We start from the raw sequence: 21569 nt of genomic DNA, 5'->3' as shown, positions 1-21569 counted from the left end.
ATGCCTTCTCTTCCCCCACCCCCAATGACCCTGGTGCTCGTGAGCAGGAGGATGCCACCGAACACATGAGGATGGATTCTTTTCTAAGGACTACTTTTTCTCCCTGTCCACTCCACAAACCTCGCCTCCCTTCCTTCACCAGATCACAATGAGGAATGAGGTAGATAAGGCCAAGGGAGGAACTTTCCTTGTCCCTCACCCCCCCCCCCCCCCCCCAGGCACTGGCTGAAGTGGAGCCTCAACATTTCTCTTCAAGGCTCCCTCCTTCCCCCAGATTTCTACCCAATTCAGTCCAAAAGATTAGGCAGCATGGTGACGAGGTTCCTGTGACACAGTTACCTCTAAAGTGGAATCAGTAGCAGTCCTTGGGTCTAGAAAGATGGGATGCAGAGTTGCAGGCCAATCTAGAGTAACATGAACTGTTGAGCTCCAACATGATGGCTCAAGAAAAAAAGCAGGCTGAACAAGCAATTTGTATTTAAAATTTGTCTATACCACTTTTGCCATCAACGTTCAAAGCAGAGTACAAAATAAAATATAACTACAAATGCTAGGGATGAGGGCTTGAGCCCAATACTGCAGTTAGGTGACACATGTTCCTTGTACAATCCTGTGTACATTGTAGTGCTAATGCTCTAGAAGTGCATAGTAGCAATAAATGTTAGCAATGTTTGACTGGCACATGCAGGGAACAGCAGGATGAACACTTTGTCACAAGATATTGCATAATATCTGTGCCAGTGGAATCATGGTGCCAACACACCCCTGTCTCAAGAGGCAGCATGGCACAAGGGCACGATGTAGGCTGCAGTTTCAAAGATTCTCGTCACATCTGTGACAGAGGTACACCAGGTGATGCTTGGAGCTCTTCTGACAGATGGCCATACCCCACACCCTCTCCCTATTCCAAGTACACCACCTCCAGTCCCCTCCCCCCCCCCCCCCTTTCTATATTTGCACTATAGCAGTGGTGATTTTCTTAAAAAAAAAAAGAAAAATAGTGCCTCTACTTTTAGCTCTGGCTGCAGTGGGGAAAGCAGTTCAAAAGGTAACAGGTCGATGACTAGCAGCAAAACTTGTTCTGCGGTACTTTCTTTTAATGTGGTGGTTCTGCATTCTCAGCTAGTATTTGTGCTCCTTGTAAAGCCATGTATGAAGGTGCAGAGGCATCACTAGATATACTAAACAAGATTCAGGACTTAAGGAATAATGAGTCCACTTTGCTGATGACAACCACTCTTTGCTGGCAGCCCTCTCTCCAGTGCCGTTCTTAGCTGCACACGGATGATGAAAGGGCTGTGTGGGTTGAAATAGGGGTTTGTGTGCCTGATATTTCCTGTTGTGCCATTAGGACCTTTCTCTTCCCCAATGAAAATTCCCTTCTGTTGCAAACTTCTCTGTGCCTTGCCAGTGGTGTGCTAAGTGCTGCAGTCACTGTCAGTGTAAAGGCTTCCTTTTTGTGCCAGCCAGCACTAAAGGTGTTAATCCTATTGCATTAATTCCAAAACGTAGGCATTAACCGCCAGTTCCTCTAGTTTATTCCAACCATTATAATATTGTAATTTCTCTGTGTTAATATGCTCTAGGTTATGATGGGTTTAGAGAGCTGGCTAAATTTGCCAGAAAACCTCAGTCTTAACTGGGGAGTACAGGAGGAGATCTCAGTTGAAGTCAAGACCCTTTCATAGCTCTGAACAGCATTTTATTGCAACTGCCCCAGGCACTGGTTAATTACAGTAAACTTAGATGGTGTTTATAATCCCTTTTCTTTTCCCCTCCTTGTGTGCAAGTTGCATCTTTTCCCATTAAACTATTTTTTTTAAAAACAATTTAGTTTGTTAGCCCTTTGACTAGCTAATCAGTGACCTGCAGAAATGTAGCTTATTTTTGTTTGTAGATATCATTCCTGGAACTGTGACTGCTGGGTTTTGGTGGAGGTAGCAATATCCCTAGAAATTACCAGGGAATAGTTTGGGGGGCAGGATATTTACCCGGAGGCAAGCAGATAGCCAGGAGGTTGCCAGGGTTCGGACAGGTACATGGGTGCAGGCAAAGCCTGTCCAATGATTACTGGGACTCTCCCAAGTGTCCACGGAGTAACACTGCCTGGCTGATAAGGGTACAGCTAAGCTGTTATGACACTCAGCCTTTTCTTTAGCTTTAAATCTAATTTCCTCCTAAAACTCCGAGTCCTACAAGCCATTTTTGCACTCCCAATTCTTGATTTACTTTTTGTTAAACACTTCCCATCCTCTTCTATCCAACTACTTAGAGAGTTGTTCTTTAGTTTGTTTCATTCCCTAAACACATATTTTCTGTTGGTATTCTTTTTGCAGATTATCCTAATCTGTGTAGAGCTCATTCCATAGATTATGTGCAACCTCTAAATCCTTATTTTTTAGATTTTTTTTTTTTTTAGATTATCAATACTACTAGTAGCAAGGGATACCAAATGTTTGTCAAGCTTGCCCTCCTTTATGCCTGCCTGTTCTTAGAGCTTCCAAAATAAAAAAAAAAAAATCATTGCATGAATTGAATAACAGTTGGGAGAATCCATACTTATTCTTTATTTTCACTTTATTTCTTACTGCTGATTTGACTGTAAATGTTTGATTCCAATATAAATGCATGATTAACATGATCTGATATACCAGTTACTCAGTTCTACCAGTTTGCTATGATTTACTCTGGCATAGTCAAAGCAAGGCTATACACTTGCTTCTTTAGAATTGTTCTCTAAGTTGTCATTTGTAAAGTAAATGCTGTCTTGTTCCATTCCCATATGCAGCCACCCATATACGCATGCATATGGGCGCACACAAAGTTGCTACTTTATAACCTATCTGTGCTGGTTATAAAACAAGAGTACATATGTGCACACAAATGCATGCATTTGCAAAAACCATGAGCTGCACAAGGTCGGACTTATTCAGATAAATGCCAATTTATCTCGCTAAGTAGCGGCACTTATCCAGATAAGTCTGAAAAGCACTACTTAGATGGACAAGTAGCACATTTCAGACTTATCTGGCTATTGAGGCCTGCTGCTACTTAGCTAGATGAATCTGATTATAGCCAGATCAGTGCCACTGCTTAACCAAGTTCAATTTTTCTCAGTCTAAGTAGCAGGAAAGGTGCTACTTAGCCAAATAAGTTGGAAATTAGTCAGATAAATGTGTGCAACTCATATCCGTGTATTTGCACTTCCAGTTTTACAAGGATATACACAGTTTTTACCCCCGCAAGTCAGCTTTTACACACAAATCAGGGTATCATATAACATTCACACAATTTTTTTTTAATTTTCTTTTTATTAGGTTTATGCATAACACAAAAGAACAGTGCAGTAGACATATACACCACAAAAAGGTGCAACTATTAACCTCAACTTATAGTTGAACAATTAACCTGACAATATGTTCCAGTATTTCACTAAGCAAGGAAAAAAACAAACAACTATAGTCATGTCCCCCATCCCCCCCCGTATCTCCCCACACCCCCTCTCCCTCCCCACTCAGTACTCAACCATTGTGGGAATCAGTCCATTGCTGAAATGGTTGTCACGTTTTATGGTATTTCACAGAGTCTCTTTGCAAGGCTGTCAGATACTCCAAATGAGAAATCTACTTCAATCTTCAGAGCACCACAGAGAAAGAGGGTGCTTATGAGTCTTTCCAGTGCTGAGCAATTTCTCCTCGCACCGCCTGGGCCAGCGCTCTAATGAAATGACTATGCTCTAATTTCACCCTGTTTTCAGGAAAATTCAACATCTCCCTTGGGCATAGCCGTATGTCCAAATGGAGCAAGTTCTGTAGCCAGCTTTCTGCATTAGTCCATAAGGTTTTGACCGCTGGACACGTCCACCACATATGATAAAAATCACCCTCTTGCTCACATTTCCTCCAGCACAATGAATCCCCATGTATCCCCATTTTCTTCAATTTGCAAGGAGTAATATACCATCGAAATAACATTTTGTAGCTCATTTCTACAAGTTGTGCTGCTATAGAACTGCGGCTAATAGCCATAAAACACACGCCCCAGTCACTCTCTGTAAACGGAGCTCCAAAATCTTTTTCCCAAGCTTGAATATGCCTCAATTTGTGAGCCACCGCTCCATTAAGTATGATATAGATCTTAGAAATTACCCCTTTTATCACATGAGCCATTTCGCAGTACACTTCAATGAGAGTTTTCCCCTTAATCATATCCGCCCGCACTGTTTTGGAGAGTAGGAAGTGATGCAATTGCAGGTACGCAAATCGACCAGCTGAAGGTAACTGATAGACATTTCCCACGTCCTCAAACGACTTCAGCCCCTGATCAAACCACCATTGTCCAAGAGTACACAACCCCTGTTGCGCCCATTCCTGAAATATTTCCCCCCTCTTCCTGCAGGAAATGCCTCGCAGCCCCTAATCCTGGTTGAATATAAATAAGTGCGATCCCCCACCAGTTGTTTCCTCCAGCGCTGCCACAACGTCACTGTGGTAGCCAAACAGGGCGAAATATCAGAAAGGTCAAGGTTACGAACGCTCCGGCCCCAAAACAAATCCCTCTATCAACACAGGAGCTGCCATATCTTTCTCTAAATGTACCCATTGTTTAATCATCTTAAGATTATGAAAATCTACTAGCGCCGGTAATTGGGAGGCCACATAATAATTTAGCAGATTGGGCACCCCCAGTCCTCCCTCTGCTTTGGACTAATAAAGCAGCACCCGAGCAAGAAATAACCAATTTTACCATTTAGTCTGTCAGTTCATCCAGTCCATCCTCAACGCATGAAGACCCTCTACCCAGTTTTTCACTTTACCAATGCTTACGATCACTTACACCAGATATTGAGCAGAAGTAAATATACACAAAAGACATACACGCTAGAGATGTGAATCGTGTCCTCGATCGTTCAGCGAGGCGCCGGAACCCTCGCTGAACGACCTCCTGCAGTCGATCTCCTGCCGGCGCCATTTTCCGTACGAAAACGATTCGCGGCGGGAAATCGCTCCCTGACCCCCGCTGGACCTCCAGGAACTTTTGGCCAGCTTGGGGGGGGCCTCCTGACCCCCACAAGACTTGCCAAAAGTCCAGCGGGGGTCCGGAAGGACCTCCTGCCGTCCAATCGTGTTCGTCTATGGCCGCCGCCATTTTTCGGCGCCATTTTGGAAAATGGCGCCGGCCGAAGACAACAAGATTCAGTAGCAGGAGCCCGTTCCGGACCGCTGCCGTTCCGGACCGCCGCTGGACCCGCAGGTTATTTAAGTCATTTGGGGGGGGGTTCGGGAGGGTGGGGGATTTAATTTAAAGGGTCGGAGGTGGGTTTTAGGGGGTTTTAGTGTGCCGGCTCACGATTCTAACGATTTATAACGATAAATCGTTAGAATCTCTATTGTATTGTGTTCCATAACGGTTTAAGACGATATTAAAATTATCGGACGATAATTTTAATCGTCCTAAAACGATTCACATCCCTAATACACGCGTCACTTTGTCAGGTTTTAAAATACTTATGCGCATGTTAGTGCCACCCCTTTCTTACATGTGCAAAGTTACTCACGTAACTCAACTTACGGGTGCAAGTTGCAGTTTTGAGAATATGTATTTGCATGTATGCTATTTTATGCATGCGAGTGATACATTTTTACACAGGCAATGTTTGAAAATTTGCCTGTAATTAACATTCTGTTCAACAATTGCTGCAATGCTTCTGCAGGTCACTAAATAGAAGCTTGGATTTAGGCGATGTCAAACCTATTGTCCTGTAATCTCTGCAGTCTAGTGCTTTCTTTTTTGGGAATTCTCCAGCAATAGATGTGATTCATTAACATCTGAGAGCATTAACTCCTTCCTCACTTATATTCTGCAGAAATGTCCCAAGTGTAGTGTCAATTTCAGGTGCTTTATTTTTCAACAGCTTTTTATGTGGCTTTTTTTTTTTTTTTTTTTTTTTACTGACTCTTCACAAATATAGAAAGTGTAAATTTCAATACAGCACCTTTTATCTAAAGTTCTATTTGAAAAAAAAAATCAGCTGCTTCAGCTCATGTTCATTTATTCCAAAACATTTCTATTATCCAAAAATTGTTTAGCCTCATATGTTCTGTTATCTGGGAAACTCCTATTACCTGAAATTGTTTAAGAAAACTCCCATTATCCAGAACAAAGCTCATCCCATCTATTCCAGATATAAATTTGCTCTACTATAGTCAAAGATTTTAGCTAATAATCATCATTATAAAGTTCCTTTCACATATACTTGTCCCATCATTCTTTAATTTCTGCTGTACCCGTTCTAAACTTCTTTCCCTAATTTTATACTCCTACTTTTTTTTTTTACTTTATTTTAAACAGTATGGGGCTGTGTTAAGTTCTACAGTTCTTAGCACTTTTTATTACAGGAATCTTTCTTTGTCCTCTAGAGAAAAAGTATAGAGAAATTAAAGATTGTCGTTTTCTCATCACTCAGTGGTTATCTGCTTGCTGCTTTTCCTACACCAATAATTCTGCTTCCATGCATTCTTTTTTTAAATCTGTGTTGCTGAATTTTATAAGGGTTGTCCTTTTTAAGATTGTTTTAATTTGAATCTGGGTGGGTTTTGTGATAGAGATGGGAGTGTGCATATTTTATTTATTTTCTTTTTGGCACTTCAGAACCGATTTACATTCAGGTACCGTAGGCATTTCCCTCTCCCCAGAGGGTTTACAGTATGTTTGTACCTGAGGCAATGGAGAGTGAAATGACTTGCACGAGGTCACAAGGAGTGGTGGTGGGATTTGAACCCTGGCTTCCCTGGTTCACTAGCTCTAACCACTAGGCTAGTGATCTGATTCAGTTTGCTCCTCTTCTACTTTTTTTTTTTGCATTTAATATATAGTTAATAGTATAACTGCTTTAAATTTTTTTAATTATCATTTTTATCTGCTGATGTCATGTATTTCCAGCTGATTTATCTTTTTATTAAAATAAGGCTAGCATTTTTGCAACAGTATTCTATTACTCTCACTAGCAGCAATATTCCAACCATAAGAAAAATGTGTCTAGTGCAACCTTCCCCACCCCCAACTATACATACAGACACACAATCTTATTTCAGTAAATACATTCCTGAGTTTATTCAGCTTCAGCTGCTTTACATTTATGGAAAATAAACTTTAAACATACTTTCTCTTCTAATCATTTACATTTTTTTCTCAGTACAAAATATTTAAATACAGCAATCTTCATAAAGAACTTTTCTTTAGCAAAAGGTATACATTCACAATATTCCTGTCCATACTACAGTGTTTTGTTTGGTTTTCTTTTTTGATACAAATCTTATTAGCCTTGCCTATGGGAAGTAAATGGACTTAAAACTTAATTAGAAGAGGATGGTGGTAAACAACTAATTAGCCAAAAATGTCATCTTTACCTGGCTATCAAACTTATGAATATAAATTTTTTTGAGCAAGTTAAAATTAAAAGGTTTCCTATTAATGAAATGTGTTAATTTTGAAAACCTTTTTATTAATAAAATTTGATTAGAATACAAATGAGTGTGCATGTGCAAGTCTCAAACAGGGGCTGTTCGGTACACCACTGAGCCAAAACTTAGTATATACTAAACTAACTTTCCAAGAACGTTCACCAGTAATTTGGCTTAAACCCAATATTTCAAAGGACCTCAATAAAAAATAAATAAATAGTCATCCCTCATATTGTAGAAATTTTCAAAGATCTTCTTACTATATATCACTCGACCCAGCAACAACTTGATTAAAGCAGGGTCATTTCACCCAAGGCAAAACGTGCCCTTTAATCCTTAATTGTTTCACTACACATATTAATGCATAAAGAAACTAGTGGGCATGTTCAGTTTCTATAGTTATAAATCAATGCCTTGTAACACGTTTGGAATAAGAAGGCTCAATTTATAATAAACACTGGATAGCTGTTCTGTTTGGAGAAAAGACTTTGAATTACTAGAGCATATAAATCTGACATTCTTCCGAAATAGATTTTGTAAGTTGGGTCAATTAATTTTTGTTGGGTGGAGAGAGAACCCTGGATTTACAGTAGTCACTATTATTCCTCCGTGTGCATGTTTCTAGAGACTAGATGTACAACAGCGTGCAGCTGCCTGGTAATCGGACAGGCACTGCTCTGTAAATGATTCTGCTATGGACCCTGGAGATGGGTTGAGAATATTTCATTTCCCATAAAATCCCAAGGCAGTTGGCTGAAAAGTGAAAGGCTCTTTAGGGCAATTGCCTCACCATTAAAGCCATCTGCCCCTATATGCCAGGGAAATAAAATTAGTTGACTGCAGCCACTGCACGAGGAGCTGAAATCAAAAGTGTACTCTGTCACACCACTTACTTTGTGGCCCAACAGCTACCACAGCCTAAGATGTTTGGTTTCTAAATATAGAATGAAGGACTACAACTAGGTACATTGCCTAGGCTCTGGGTTGTCATTAGAAACTTATGGTGGGAAGATTGGTTGGTTTAGCAGGAAGTGGAGCACTGCCTGCCTTATAGGGAAGGAAAACTGCAAGCAGTGCTAAAGATCCTTTCATAAGGAATAAACAGGCCAATTTAGTACGGATGCGCGAAAAAGGTGTATCCATTTTTGGCGCCTGCTCTTTCAATGCACGCACAGCCCCCTCTCCTGGGCATGCATTACAGCATTCAAATGAGGGGAGGCGCTAGAGACAACTGCACGCCCAGGAGAGGTAGCTGTCAGCGGGTTAGGAAAACAGACACCCAGCTTTACGAGCGCCTGTTTTTCCTAACCTGACCCGCTGGCACACTATTTATTTATTTTTTAACCTTTGGTTCCTCAGACTTAATAACCTTACAATATTAAGTCGGAGGATGTACAGAAAAGCAGTATTTTTCTGCTTTTCTGTACACTTTTTCGGACTGCTCAAAAATTAACACCTGCCTTAATTGCTGAGCATAAAATATGCGGATCGGGCACACATTTATTTTTTTATGGTATTTGGGGTGAATGACTAATAGCCTCCAACATGCATTTGCAAGTGATGAGCGCTATTAGTTTCGGGGGGGTGGGGGGCTTTGGACACGTATTGTATAAGGGGTTGTGGACATGTGTCCAAAACGTGTTAAACAGTATTCTCAGTTGAACGCACTTTACTGTATCGGCCTGAATGTAAGGAAAAGGATGGTATTTTGACCTACATGAGCAAAACATTAGGAGTTGTGCCCAGAACAAACTGTAGCAGGTCTCAGTCCATGCTATGGTCAGTGCCAGTAGTGCAGTCCATATCCAAACTGGACGCTAAAAGAACGTGACAGTACTCAACTGTTGATCATCAAATTACCTCATCTCCCTCTCTCACACAAAATTGCAAAATCTCTTTGGAAGGCTGTGGGAGGTGGCCCTTGTGCCTTTAGTGGAATTACATTCTGTTTGCTGTAGCTGCTACTGCCTGTACAAGGTCTTAAGCCGGTACAGTCAGGTCACAACTTGTCTCTAAACAAGTAATAAAAGCCCATCCAAGGCCAGGAGAAAGCTATGCAATGCAGTAGAGTGTACACTGACCTTGGGTGTACTGTGTGGTAGTAGAGAGTGGATTTGACAATTCAGAGAGAGGTAGAGCTCAGTTTCCATAGGTGGAGGTAGGGTGGATTCAACAATACAGAGGAGAAGAGCTGGGAGAGGCAGGGCTGAGCTGGAGAGTACAGGAAGAGAGAAGGGCAGCACTCAATTTGCATACCAGCAATGGAGGTGCAGGGCAACATTCTTCTTTATTATACTTAGATTTAAACACAACCATTCTTGTGCAGTCATAGCTAACCACTCTGTTCTGCTTCCTCACTGGCCCTTAAAGTCTTTTTTTTAAACAACAAAAATCCATGCTGATGTGTACTCATTCAAATTAAGGTTTCCATCTGCTGCCTAAAACAGGTCGAGTGTGAAAGTCCAGGGGCACAGCCAAGCCTCTGAACCAACGGATCCATCTAATTTTGCTGAAAATGCCATTCTGAAGAAAAAGATGCTCACATTTAGTTCTACGTATTCTTCATCAGATACCAGTTCTTTCACCATACAAAAGCAAAACTGAAGTGGTTGTTAACTTTAGTTATTAAAAAAAAACAAAAAAAAGAAAACACACAAAAACAACAACCTGTAAACATCAGTAGAAACAAAGTTCCTTGAAGGGCCTTCACTCAATAGTTTGCAATAGGCTCCTGAAGTTTTCCAGTTCTTTAACACTAGTTGAAATCCTGTGTGCAAACAAAAGACAACTTTAAGAAAAGAATATAGGAGACTAGAACACATCAAATTTAACTTAAAGCAGAACCTCCACCTATTTAAGTCAAATATACATTATAAAGAGAAAATGACTTCATGTAAAACTGTAACAGTAAGGCCAGCAAAAGTTGGGTCCTTGGCACCACTGCTCACACCTGCTGCCAATCCAATCAGCATGGGGCGAGCACATTGCAAACATGCTGGCTGGGCCTGATGTGGTTTGGCCCTTTGTCTCCTGCTGGGATTCTGCAGTCCTTTTGTGCAGCCACAGAATTAAGGAAGAAAGGGGCCCTGGACATAATCTAGAGGAGGCTGCATCTGTGTTTTGCAAAGAGATATTATCCATACCTTTATTCTTCTGGTTATATCTCTCCCTATACACCCTAGCATTTCTCAGACTCTCATCTTGTTGCTCTGGAAAACTTGAGCTCTTCAGATATGATTGCCCTGGGATCCTTCTCCTGTTTGGTGCACATCCATACTCTGCACTATGCTCTAGACTTTCTGTGGCTCATATATATGACTCTACCTTTTATGCACTGAATTGTAGTGTCAAGCTTTTAAGATTACTCTTGCTTGTTTTCACTCTAACTGGAGAACCCTGTTGGAGCTCTTGTCTTTTGGCAGATAACACTTTCATTCTGGCCCCTGTATGATAGCACTTATGAAATAAGCTGAACAGAACTAGACCTTGGACTGATCCCCAAGGCACGTCTATCTCCCTCTTTTCACAGAAATTCATTTTCTTCAATCCTTTGTTGCATAAACTCAACCCAGACTGGCCAATGGTCAGAGACAGAACAATGGACTTTTGATCTGATTTGGGATGGCATAGCCTATGCTCAGTTTTTAACCCATCATACTCACCTCTATGCTGCTCAAGTAGGCACATGAGCATAAAGGGGCCGATGCAATACAGTGCGCTCAGTCGAGTGCACTGTTTAACCCGCGGTTGGACATGGGTTTTGGACGTACGCCCAAAAACACGCGTCCAACCCTCCACGAAACTAATAGCGCTTATCACATGCAAATGCATGTTGAGGCTATTAGCTATTCTTCCCAGATTGAAAAAGAGTGCCCGACCCGCACATTTTTATGCTCAGAAATTAATGCCTGCTTTTCTGGACTTCCTCTGACTTAGCATAGTGGCAATATTATTAAGTTTGAGGAAGCAAAAGGACCACAAGATTTTTAAAAAGTGTACTGGCATTCAAGTTAGGAAAAGGGACACTCCATTAACAAGCATCCATTTTCCTAACCCGCTGACAGCCTGGGTTAGGAAAATGGATGACTCCTGGGTGCCCGCTGCAGAGGAGGCGCTAGGGGCACACATTTGTCCCTAGCGCCTCTTTGGCAGTGCAACTCCTCATTTACATATTCAATAACAGGCCCAGGAGAGGTGGCTGGGCAGCATTAGGAAAGCGAGCGCTCAACACTGAGCGCCTGTTTTCTGCACAGACTTACTGCATCGGCCCCAAAGTGCTTCTTTCAGAAACAAATTGGCTACTACTACCACTTTAAAAATTGTTTTTCCCTGTGATTTTAGGGGTTTCTTCTGAGACCAATGCACTTTCTTGCTGTGCTGTTAACCCATCAGGGGCTTAAGCAGGTTGTTTACAATTCTCCAAAATGTGCAAAGCCAAACTGGACAGAAAACCACTAATTAAAAACAATGTACATAGGTGCTTTTTGACAATAAAATTGTTTGGCATTTTTACAATTTTTTTGTTTAGTTTTTAAATGTAGAGGACTGCTACACCTTGTACCTTACCAATGCTCCCTATCTGAATGTTTAAACATCGTTTTAGGATCAGGTTGTAGATACTCAGTCCCAGGACAGCTCTCTACAGTTTTTGTGGCTGAGAGTTTTGAGGAAAGAGAGGGTGTTTATTAGACTGACAGGATTAAACAAAGTTCCAGTTTTGTGCAATCTGGGGGCAAAATGTTTCATACACTCCCATGTCATACCATAATTCAATCTCAGCTAAAGGGCAAGAAAGGATGTAACCTCAGCACATGACTCAGACCTTATGCTTGATCTTGAGAAGGGCTAGGCTTATAACAAGAGATCTTGTGTGCTCCTGCAGCGGCACTGCAGGGAGTTAATGTCCCACTCAGAAAAAACAACCTTTTGAAAGTTACTCATTTTTTTCCTCAGGGTGCCTACTATTGTATTAGAGCACTATCTCTCTATTTTATTGTGGAAAAATTGACCTATAGACTGGAGAAAACAGATGGCAACCGATTAAGAACTACTTGGTCCATCCAGTCTGTCCACTTGTGCCCATCTATGGTAGGTCACGGGTCTCTCTCAATCTGATCTTCTCCAGGGCTGATCTGTCCTATATACTGCAGCACTTGTGGCCACACAAAGCCCTATGCAGCCAAAGGCCTCCAAGAGAGGAGGGAACAAAAGGCAACAGCCAATACAGCAAGGCCTGTACCATATGAGCAGAGGGTCAGTTTCATTCCATGGCTTATACATGGGGGAGCACCCAGAGCAGGCAGCTGGCTACGCTCCATGGCTGAGGGTGCGAGAAGATTTTGGCAGCACAAGGCTGGGAAGAGGGAGCAGGAAGCAACATCACACTAGGAAGAGGAGGAGAAAAGTGGTAGAGTACAATAGGGGGCTTTTGCATGAATGCGCGTAGGGACCAGCAACAGCCAAGAAAAGGAAGCCTCAAATAATTGCTAGCCCTAGTCTTCCCTCCCTCTGCTACCAAGGTTACTTTGTATTCATCCCTAGCAAACTTGAATTCTGGCACTGGTTGAACACCAACCACTTCAGCTAGAAATATATTCCAGGTACCCATTACCTTCTTACTGAAAAAGTACTTTCTTGCCTTCCTCTTACTGCATATAACAACCCCTTTGCCTTGAGCTTTATATTCTATTGTATTGAAAATGCTAGACTCTAGAACCTTATTTAAAAATCCTTGTAAACCATTTAAAATCAAACAACCGCATTAAGCGGTGATCATCAAAAATTTATACATCAAAATACAAATTCAAATCATAATTAAATACAAACATGAAAATATAAAACAAAACCATATCTTCCTGTCAAATATGAAGAAAACCATGAAAACACCTATCCGTTTATTCCCAAATCACTAAGTATCTGGAGCAGCAAAGAATGAAAGACAATGGCAAAAGCTGACGATACATCCAAGAAAATAGCGATGATCGCTAAATCATCTCTTCTCTGAGTAGAAAATCTGGCAGCAAAGTCTCTGTCTCTGTGCCTGTTCCAAAACACACTCTGATGTGGACTAAGTATTTTTCAATCAGCTGAAAAGGTTGTATGCTGGCTTAATACTTTCTTTACCAAAACTTTGCTAAGGCAAATTTGAAATAGGCCTATAACTAGCACAATTATCTTTTGAAAACGTGCCTCGCTTTATCACAGGAAAAGCTACAGCCCTCTTAAAGGCATCAAAAAAAATACCTCTTGGAAAGAGCGATTCACAGTATTAACCAAAATTTCTAGAAAGAGGACTTACCAATACATAAAGCCCCAATAGGACACGGGTCAAGAGTACAAAAGCAATGTTTCAGGTCATTTAGTACTTTCTCAATTTCTGTAGCAGAAGTACATTAAAAGATATCCCAAGTAGGAATAGCTTCAAGACTTATCACAGGGAGGAGGGCAACACTGATTATCCCCCTTTGCTAAAAATGAAGAAACTTTGTGCAATAATCTCCAAAAAGTTGTCAATCTAGATACTTCTCACATCTCTCAGAATTACAGTCTAGTTAATGACCGAACTATCTGAAACAGCTCAAAAGATCGATTAAGCGAAGTAGCTAATTGATTGGAATAAATCTCTTACCTATAAAAATCTGTATTTTTTATGAACTTGATGAAAATATTGCATATTAACAATCTCATCTTTACACCATTTATATTCTATTTACATAGCGCACACCTTGTTTGGCCTCCATTTTTTTATTAAATCAAAGAACACAACCATTAGGTCTTAGCTTTCTGAAATGTTAAAGGAGCAACCACCTGCATAGTGCGTGACAGGGAAGAATTAAAAGAATCAACCAAATTATTAACTGCGTCGTGTACATGCGAACCAGCTACTGTGGCCACTTAGCACAAAATTCCTCATAATTCAATGGTTTATGTTTCATTTTCCAAACCACCAGAAGAGAGAACACGTGTAGGCAATGGCAAGTTAAGCTGAAAGGTAATCAAATGATAGTCAGACCATAAAACACCATTGTTGGCTAAATTAGCTATGAGACCCAGTTTACTAAATTCTTCAGATATTACTATCCCAAAATGAGCCCCATTTTAGGAGTAGAAAAAGTAATCATGGGCATAAGCTGTAAAGCCTATAGTAATAACTGAAACTCAATGAATAATCTTTTTGGCACAAATCTTCATACTGAAACCACCAAGGAGCATGATTATTCTAGATCTCAAGGCAATATTCATAAAATAATCACCTAGCAAGGATACGTTTGGATTATTGAAGTCTGCTGGATGGTTGACTCTTTGTATCACATCACCCTTTCACTCTTTTCTCCTAGAAACACACCGCTCTAGCTCCTTCAGTCTCCGTGTAGTGCAGGCCATGCATCGTCGCACTGAATCGCCTTTGAATTCCCTCCAATTTATTAATGTCCTGTTTGGAGATGTCTCAAACTGCACACAGTATTCAAGGTGGGGGTCTTACCAAATCCATATGCTCTCCAGTATGCTCTGAGCTTTCCCAACTACTTTCTCATACTGCCTGGTTGAGATGATCCCTAGGTCTTTCTTATTAGGTAAGTGCTAGTTCTTTTACTCCAAAATATTTTGCTCTTGAATTTCGGCACCCCAAATACATGACTTTGTTGTTTTGCATTGCTGAAAGCCAGTTTGAGTACCACTGGATTAAATTAAAATCACAAATCCTTAACCATTCTTCTGTTGAAGATCTTAAAATCTGTAATCAGGAACACTTTCTCTTCTAGTCCTTCCACACTGTCACTTTTATAAAAGATACTGAAGAGAGCCTGGCCTAACACAGATCCCTGTGACACCCTGCTGCTCATCTTCCTTCACCAGCATTGGCCCCCCCCCCCCCCCCCCCATTCTCTGAATCATGTTGCCTAACCAGCTTCTCTCCTGGTTTATTTTTATTTCCTCTCACCACCTAGGTAGCTTGTTCACCAGTCTTCGATATGCACAGAGACAAAGGCTTCATAGAAATCCAAATAGGCAACATCTGCTGCACCCGTGATCATCTACTCTGCTTGCCGCAAAGAAATCACGGTCGGCAAGATCATCCGCTTGTGGAACCTATTACCTAGGAACTTGTAATCTATTAGCTTCAAAAATAAGTAGTGACTGCCTACAGTAGGTTACTTGCATTTTAAGAGGCAGTAGCCCTCTGTTATTGTCTGGTCATGAATCCTCTGTACAAAGAACTCTTGCAGCGTCTATACTAAGGGTACATCCACCAGATCTAGAAGGATAGAAGCTGGGAAGAGCACATGAATGATCTGCTCTGTACTCAATCGGCTTACATTCCACCAGCAACACTATTTCCTGGAGGTATTACTGCTCAGCCCTCAGAAGTACAGTGGATAAACTGCATATGCCCAAATTTAGTTATCTGGATGTAAGACAAGAGCACAATAGAATTGTTAATGTTCTTGGTTCAGGTAGAGTCAACAGCTAGTACCACCAACAAATCTGATCATTTGCAATAGTTTTAACTGGTTAAAAGTGGGGATAAATAATAAAATAAGTTAACAAAAAATGGTAAATCACCAGTAAACTAACCTTCCAAACGCATTCAAAAATTCAACTATTTCTTGTCGTGTAAGCTGAAATCCATACGTTGGGCCTCTTTCTGGCAAGTTATCTAGCTGTTTCTCAGAAAACAGGATCTTCAGAGCTGTACCTAGGCCCTGAGTCTGTAAAATACAAACAAACATCAAACAAAAATCTCCATGTCACTCACACTCCAGTGACAAAAGTAGTGTACGAACCTGTAGTTTCCCCCAAAGGCGGCATTTAAAACATCCAACACAATCCATTATTCTTGAAATGTTCCTAAAATGCAGCCTGAATTCCTCCTAGAGAAAGGAAGAAGAAACAGCCTTGAATATCCTGCGACCTTTATTCATTTACATTTTATTCTCATGAGTTCTCATGTTAGCAGGCACATCTAAACCTGGCGACTTACTACATACAATGGAATCACTACAATAAGAAAGCGAAACTGTTCCCCTTCTATTAGATATACATTACTTGTTTGCTCTGTTTTGAGAGGCATAACACTGCCAGCAACTGGAAGCTTACAAAAATAAATCCAAAATTGCATAAGCTTTATCTTACAAGGGTTCTTATGCTTTCTAGGCTTACTCCTTTTTACTGAAATATCATAAGCATCCCCAAAACTGTTTAATATACAAGTCTATTTTGGATGTAACTGCTTGGCTGCTTCAGACTGCAAGCATTCCATTAAATGAAATGAAAACGTAGGCAAACAAGGGTGATTTTATTTTTTACTTAAAAAAAGGCAAAAATTAAATCTCTTACCCTCCAAAACAAAGACAAACTGTCATTTTCAGAGGCCAATGACCTAAACTGTGTTAACAGCAGTTAATGTGTGTAAATGCAGTGCTTACCATCCGCCATACTTGCTTGTCAAGAACAGCAGCCATTAGTATGTGTGCTAACGTTTGCATGTACTATTTCAGAAAAACTTAGCTATGCCTTAGACAGGCATAGTTAAGTGTTTTTTGTTTTAATGCATCTACAAAGCAGTTTGCACTGCTTAATAGGTAATGAGCTATTTTGCATCTCATTATTTTATTAGACTAGATTTCATATTAAGCTAATGTACACACATTAGAAGTACTGAATGCATAAACCTAGATTTTGCTCCAACGTAGCGCACTGTTAACCTGCCCTTGGACGCGCGTTTTCCCTTACCTCTTATTCAGTAAGGGGCGGAAAATGCGCGTCCAACCCGCGGCACCTAATAGCACCCTCAACATGCAAATGCATGTTGATGGCCCTATTAGGTATGCCCACGCGATACAGAAAGTAAAATGTGCAGCCAAGCCGCACATTTTACTTTAAGAAATTAGCGCCTACCCAAAGGTAGGCGCTAGTTTCTGCCGGCACCGGGAAAGTGCACAGAAAAGTAGTAAAAACTGTTTTTCTGTGCACCCTCCGACTTAATATCATGGCGATATTAAGTCGGAGGTCCCGAAGAGTAAAAAAAGTAAAAAAAAAATTTAAAATGGGCCGGTGGCTGTCGGGCCGAAAACCGGACGCTCAATTTTGCCGGCATCCGGTTTCTGAGCCCGTGGCTGTCAGCGGGCTCGAGAACAGATGCCGGCAAAATTGAGCGTCGGCTGTCAAACCTGCTGACAGCCACCGCTCCGGGTCAAAAGGAGGCACTAGGGACATGCTAGTGTCCCTAGCGCCCCCTTTTGCCCGTTTCTACCGCACCTGGCCTGTGCACGCGCCGGGAGAGCGGGCGTTCGTCCGCTCTCCCGCGGACTTTACTGAATCGGCCCGTATATTTGAAAGCCATAGTCTATGTCTCATGTAAGTACAATGAACATTGAGGGTCTCTATACATCACAGTAAAGTGTGGTTAAATATAAATCACCTTTAGTTTGTCAGCATCTTTTTTATTTCCAGCAAAAAGGGAATTTTCATCAAAGTGCAAAGGAAAAGATCTAAAAAGAAGTAAAACAAAAAAGAATTTTTTTTCAAAGACTGAAATGTTTTAAAAACTTCTGCCTTATTTGCACTGCAAGTTTAAGTTAAGTTTAATACAGTCGATTCCACTCCTGAACTTGTCACCTGTACTTCCCGCCTCTCCCCTTGGACTGAGACACTGATTGACAGATCTCATCAACAATGACACTTTTTACATATCTATAAGCCAATTCTTGAACCCTACAGTCTTCCTGTACTTGTCTGCCATGCAACTAACTTTAATGCAGTGGTTCTCAACTCTGTCCCAGAGCCATGCCAGTATTCAGTACATGAGGCCCAGCGTATGCAACTCTATCTCCTGCATATTCATTATGGCTATCCTGAAAACAGGCTGGTTAAAAATGAGCATCCAGGACTGGGTTAAGCAGCACTGTTTTAAAGGAATCTTTTCTTTTACTTCCACATACTGTTGTTCCATCATGTCCTTTTTCAAGATGCAAATCGTCCTATTGCTACCCAACTTTCCCCAGGACTCTGCCACCAAAGCTCACATGCTATTTGATGCACAAAGCCTTTAAAATTAGTTTTAAGAACTTTCTAGTGAGAGCATTAGTAAGATACCAGATGCTGGGGATCACTTACTTAGCATCCTGAAGGATTTCCAGCAGCAGCTTTTTGTTTTGTTTATCCTGGTCTTTATCTCCTGTGAACAGCTGGAACCCTGGGCGCTCAAAGAATGGCAGCACCTTGGATAAAGCCCGCAGCTCGATGAGATAGAGGAAGTACAAATTCCTAAGTCGTCGTGAACCCTCCTCGTTTGTCAGGACTGCATCAAACCTCATCTGAAATTCACTGACATTGTATCCCCATTTCTGTTCTAACCACGTATCTTAAAAAAAAAATGCACACAAAATAAAATTATTGCAATTCTAAATTGAAGTCCCTTAACTTTTTCCATCCTGCCTTCCTGGCACTCAAACAGCTCTATTTTACCATACAAATAACAAATTTGGATTTTCTTGACCTGCTTCTTCATCTCCCAGAGCATGTCAACAGGTAACAGCACTTTGGAGAGGATGTAAAACAAAAACACCGTAAACTCAAATTGCTCTGCCTTTGGTTTTCTAATGGCAATACTAAACTTGGTAGAGAGCAACATGGAATGGAAGGGATCTGCTGGTAATTCCAAGTGGCCCACTAGGCCATGGTCAGAGAAAGGTGCTGGGATGAGTACAGTCACTAGTGCAATAATGGAAGAGTACCACCAGAGCCGCAGTTTCTAAAGCAATCCCCATGATTCTTCTGTCTATCTGCAGAAAGAGTTGCCTAGCAAACAGAATTTTGCCATGAGCAGACACTGGTGCTTAGAATGTTGAGTTATACTTAATACAGTCCCCATGAGCAGACACTGGTGCTTAGAATGTTGAGTTATACTTAATACAGTCCCCATGAGCAGACACTGGTGCTTAGAATGTTGAGTTATACTTAATACAGTCCCCATGAGCAGACACTGGTGCTTAGAATGTTGAGTTATACTTAATACAGTCCCCAAACCACATAGCACAGCATTATGTAAAACTGGGCACCTAGAACCAAATGAACATGAATTTTCAGTAGTCAGGAAACTGAAATGCCATGATTTAGAATATGATTGATTTACGAGCCCTTGCCCTGGAGGAATTTTCTCCCCTTGCTATTTTGACAGAAGCAAAAAAATAGGAAGGTATGATTTTTAGCAGTTGCTAGCCCAATTGATCGCCTACTGGATGGGTCTGTTGTGTAAAAGCCTGCTTCAGAAGAACAGCAAGGCCCCAAGAAAAATGATAAATTGCTCAAAAAGTATGCCTCTGTCAACTTTTAGATTCTCTATAGTGTAGAATAGAGGTGGGAAACTTCTCCTATGGTCTGGTTTTTAGGATTTCCATAGTGAATGTTCATAAGATCTATATGGATACGTTCAATCCAAGAACCAGGTCATTTGAATAGTCTGACTATCCTGAAAACACAACTTGTCTGTGGTATTTAAGAGTAGTGTCCTCTATCCTTGATATGGGTCCAAGTTGTATGGCAGAGACTTTAAACACTCACATCTGCATAATCTTAAGGAGAGGCTTATTCAAACTATAAAATTGATCGTTTGTTTCTTGAATAGGAATGACAGCTTCCCGAAGACAAAAAAACAAAAAGGTCTCACTTTTCTTTTGTTTGTGGCCTTTGTGCTGGCCAGGGTGGAAGGTGAGTTCAACAGGAAAGTCTCCAAGCAGCCTGAAGAGGTGGTGAGCTGATAGGAACCACCTCTGAAGTAGCAGCTGCCTCACCTCCCTCCCCAGGCTGAGCATCCCCATGCCACAGAACACAAGCTGGCCTTGACAGATGGTGGATCAAATCCAGATCCCCCCCTGTATACATTTGAAAGATCACAGACAGTCTGAGATACTTTGGGGTAGATTTTAAAAGGTACACGCGGGTGTCCATGTGCGTGCACTACCCAGCACGCACACATGGACGCCTGATTTTATAACACGCGTGCACCAGTGCACGCGTGTTATAAAATCAGGGGTCGGCACGCGCAAGGGGGTGTACATTAGTGCAACTTGCGCGTGCTGATGCCAGCGGCCTTTCCCTGTTCCCAACCCCCTAATCTAACCTTCCTACCCCTTCCCCTAACCTTTCCACCTCCTAGCCCTATCCTAAACCCCACCCCCCGACCTTTATCTTACCTTTTGCGCCTGCCTCTGGGAGCCTCTGACCCCGCCCTACCCCCTGGACTGCCCCGCCCCCTTTCCGAAGCCTCGGGACATGCATGCGTCCTGGGGTTTTACATGCGTGGCCAGGCCTTTTTAAATAGGCCTGGTGCGCTTAGGCCTTTTAAAATCCGGGGCCTTTGTGTTTATACCATGCTTTCTTGAATTCAGCCTTCACAGAAAGGCTGTTCCATGCATCCACTACCCTCTCTGAACATAAATATTTCCTTAATGCTCCTGAGTCTACCCCTTTTCACCCTCATCCCATTAAAAACAGCCCACCTTCTGTGCATGGAAACCTTGGAGCTATTTAAACTTCTCTATCATATCTCTCCTATCTCAGCTTCTCTCTAGAGCAGCGCTTCTCAACCAATGTGTCGCCAAGCACTGGCAGGTGAGTCGCGTGCTCCCGGGCTTTCCCGCTGCTCTTCCTTCCCTGCTGCTGTTGCTACTGGGCTATCAGCATGTTCCAGCCCAGTGGGAACGGCAGTGGTGGTAGAAGAAGCAGTGGCACCTGCGGCTGGCCTTTTCTTCTTCCCGCGCCCCCCCCCCCCCGTGACCCGGAACAGGAAGGTGACAGGAAGGAGAAAGAGCCGTGCTGCGTGGAAAAACAGCGGCAGGAGCATCGGTCCCCGAACAATTGAAACAGCCAGTAATCGGGAAAGGAGACAGCAGCATGAGCCTCCCGCGGCCGATGGGATTCTTCTTTCTTGGCTTGCGGGGGCTGGAGGAGGAGGCTGTTGCAGCTACCATTTGTGCTCGGGGGGGAAGAGGAAGTGAGTGAGAGAAAGAGAGAGAAGCAGCCAGCCAACCTGTGTGTGATTGAGAGAACCTGGTCAGAGAGCTGATGTGTGTGTATATTTATTTAAGGAGTTTTATATACCGT

General features: G+C 41.9%; 1 protein-coding gene across 4 annotated transcripts in view; it reads right to left on the bottom strand.

Moving 5' to 3' along the window:
• Positions 1-7083: 7083 nt before the first annotated feature.
• ERO1A (endoplasmic reticulum oxidoreductase 1 alpha) overlaps positions 7084-21569 on the bottom strand; it is a 76872-nt gene continuing 62386 nt past the window's right edge. For 2 of the 4 annotated variants that reach the window (XM_029598321.1, XM_029598317.1), the window contains 5 exons: positions 18582-18828; positions 17887-17956; positions 16250-16336; positions 16041-16174; positions 7084-10230 (listed from right to left, as the gene is read on the bottom strand). In XM_029598321.1, the coding sequence (XP_029454181.1) occupies positions 10170-10230; positions 16041-16174; positions 16250-16336; positions 17887-17956; positions 18582-18828 (599 nt within the window). In that variant the 3' untranslated portion in view covers positions 7084-10169. The remainder of the gene's footprint in view (positions 10231-16040; positions 16175-16249; positions 16337-17886; positions 17957-18581; positions 18829-21569) is intronic. The other 2 variants (XM_029598318.1, XM_029598320.1) reach the window with 2 other exon arrangements.

The sequence above is a fragment of the Rhinatrema bivittatum genome, chromosome 4 (assembly GCF_901001135.1).
Source record: "Rhinatrema bivittatum chromosome 4, aRhiBiv1.1, whole genome shotgun sequence".
In the NCBI taxonomy this organism is placed as follows: Eukaryota; Metazoa; Chordata; class Amphibia; order Gymnophiona; family Rhinatrematidae; genus Rhinatrema; species Rhinatrema bivittatum.
The sequence above is the reverse complement of the archived record's forward strand: the minus strand, read 5'-3'. Positions and strand labels throughout refer to the sequence as shown.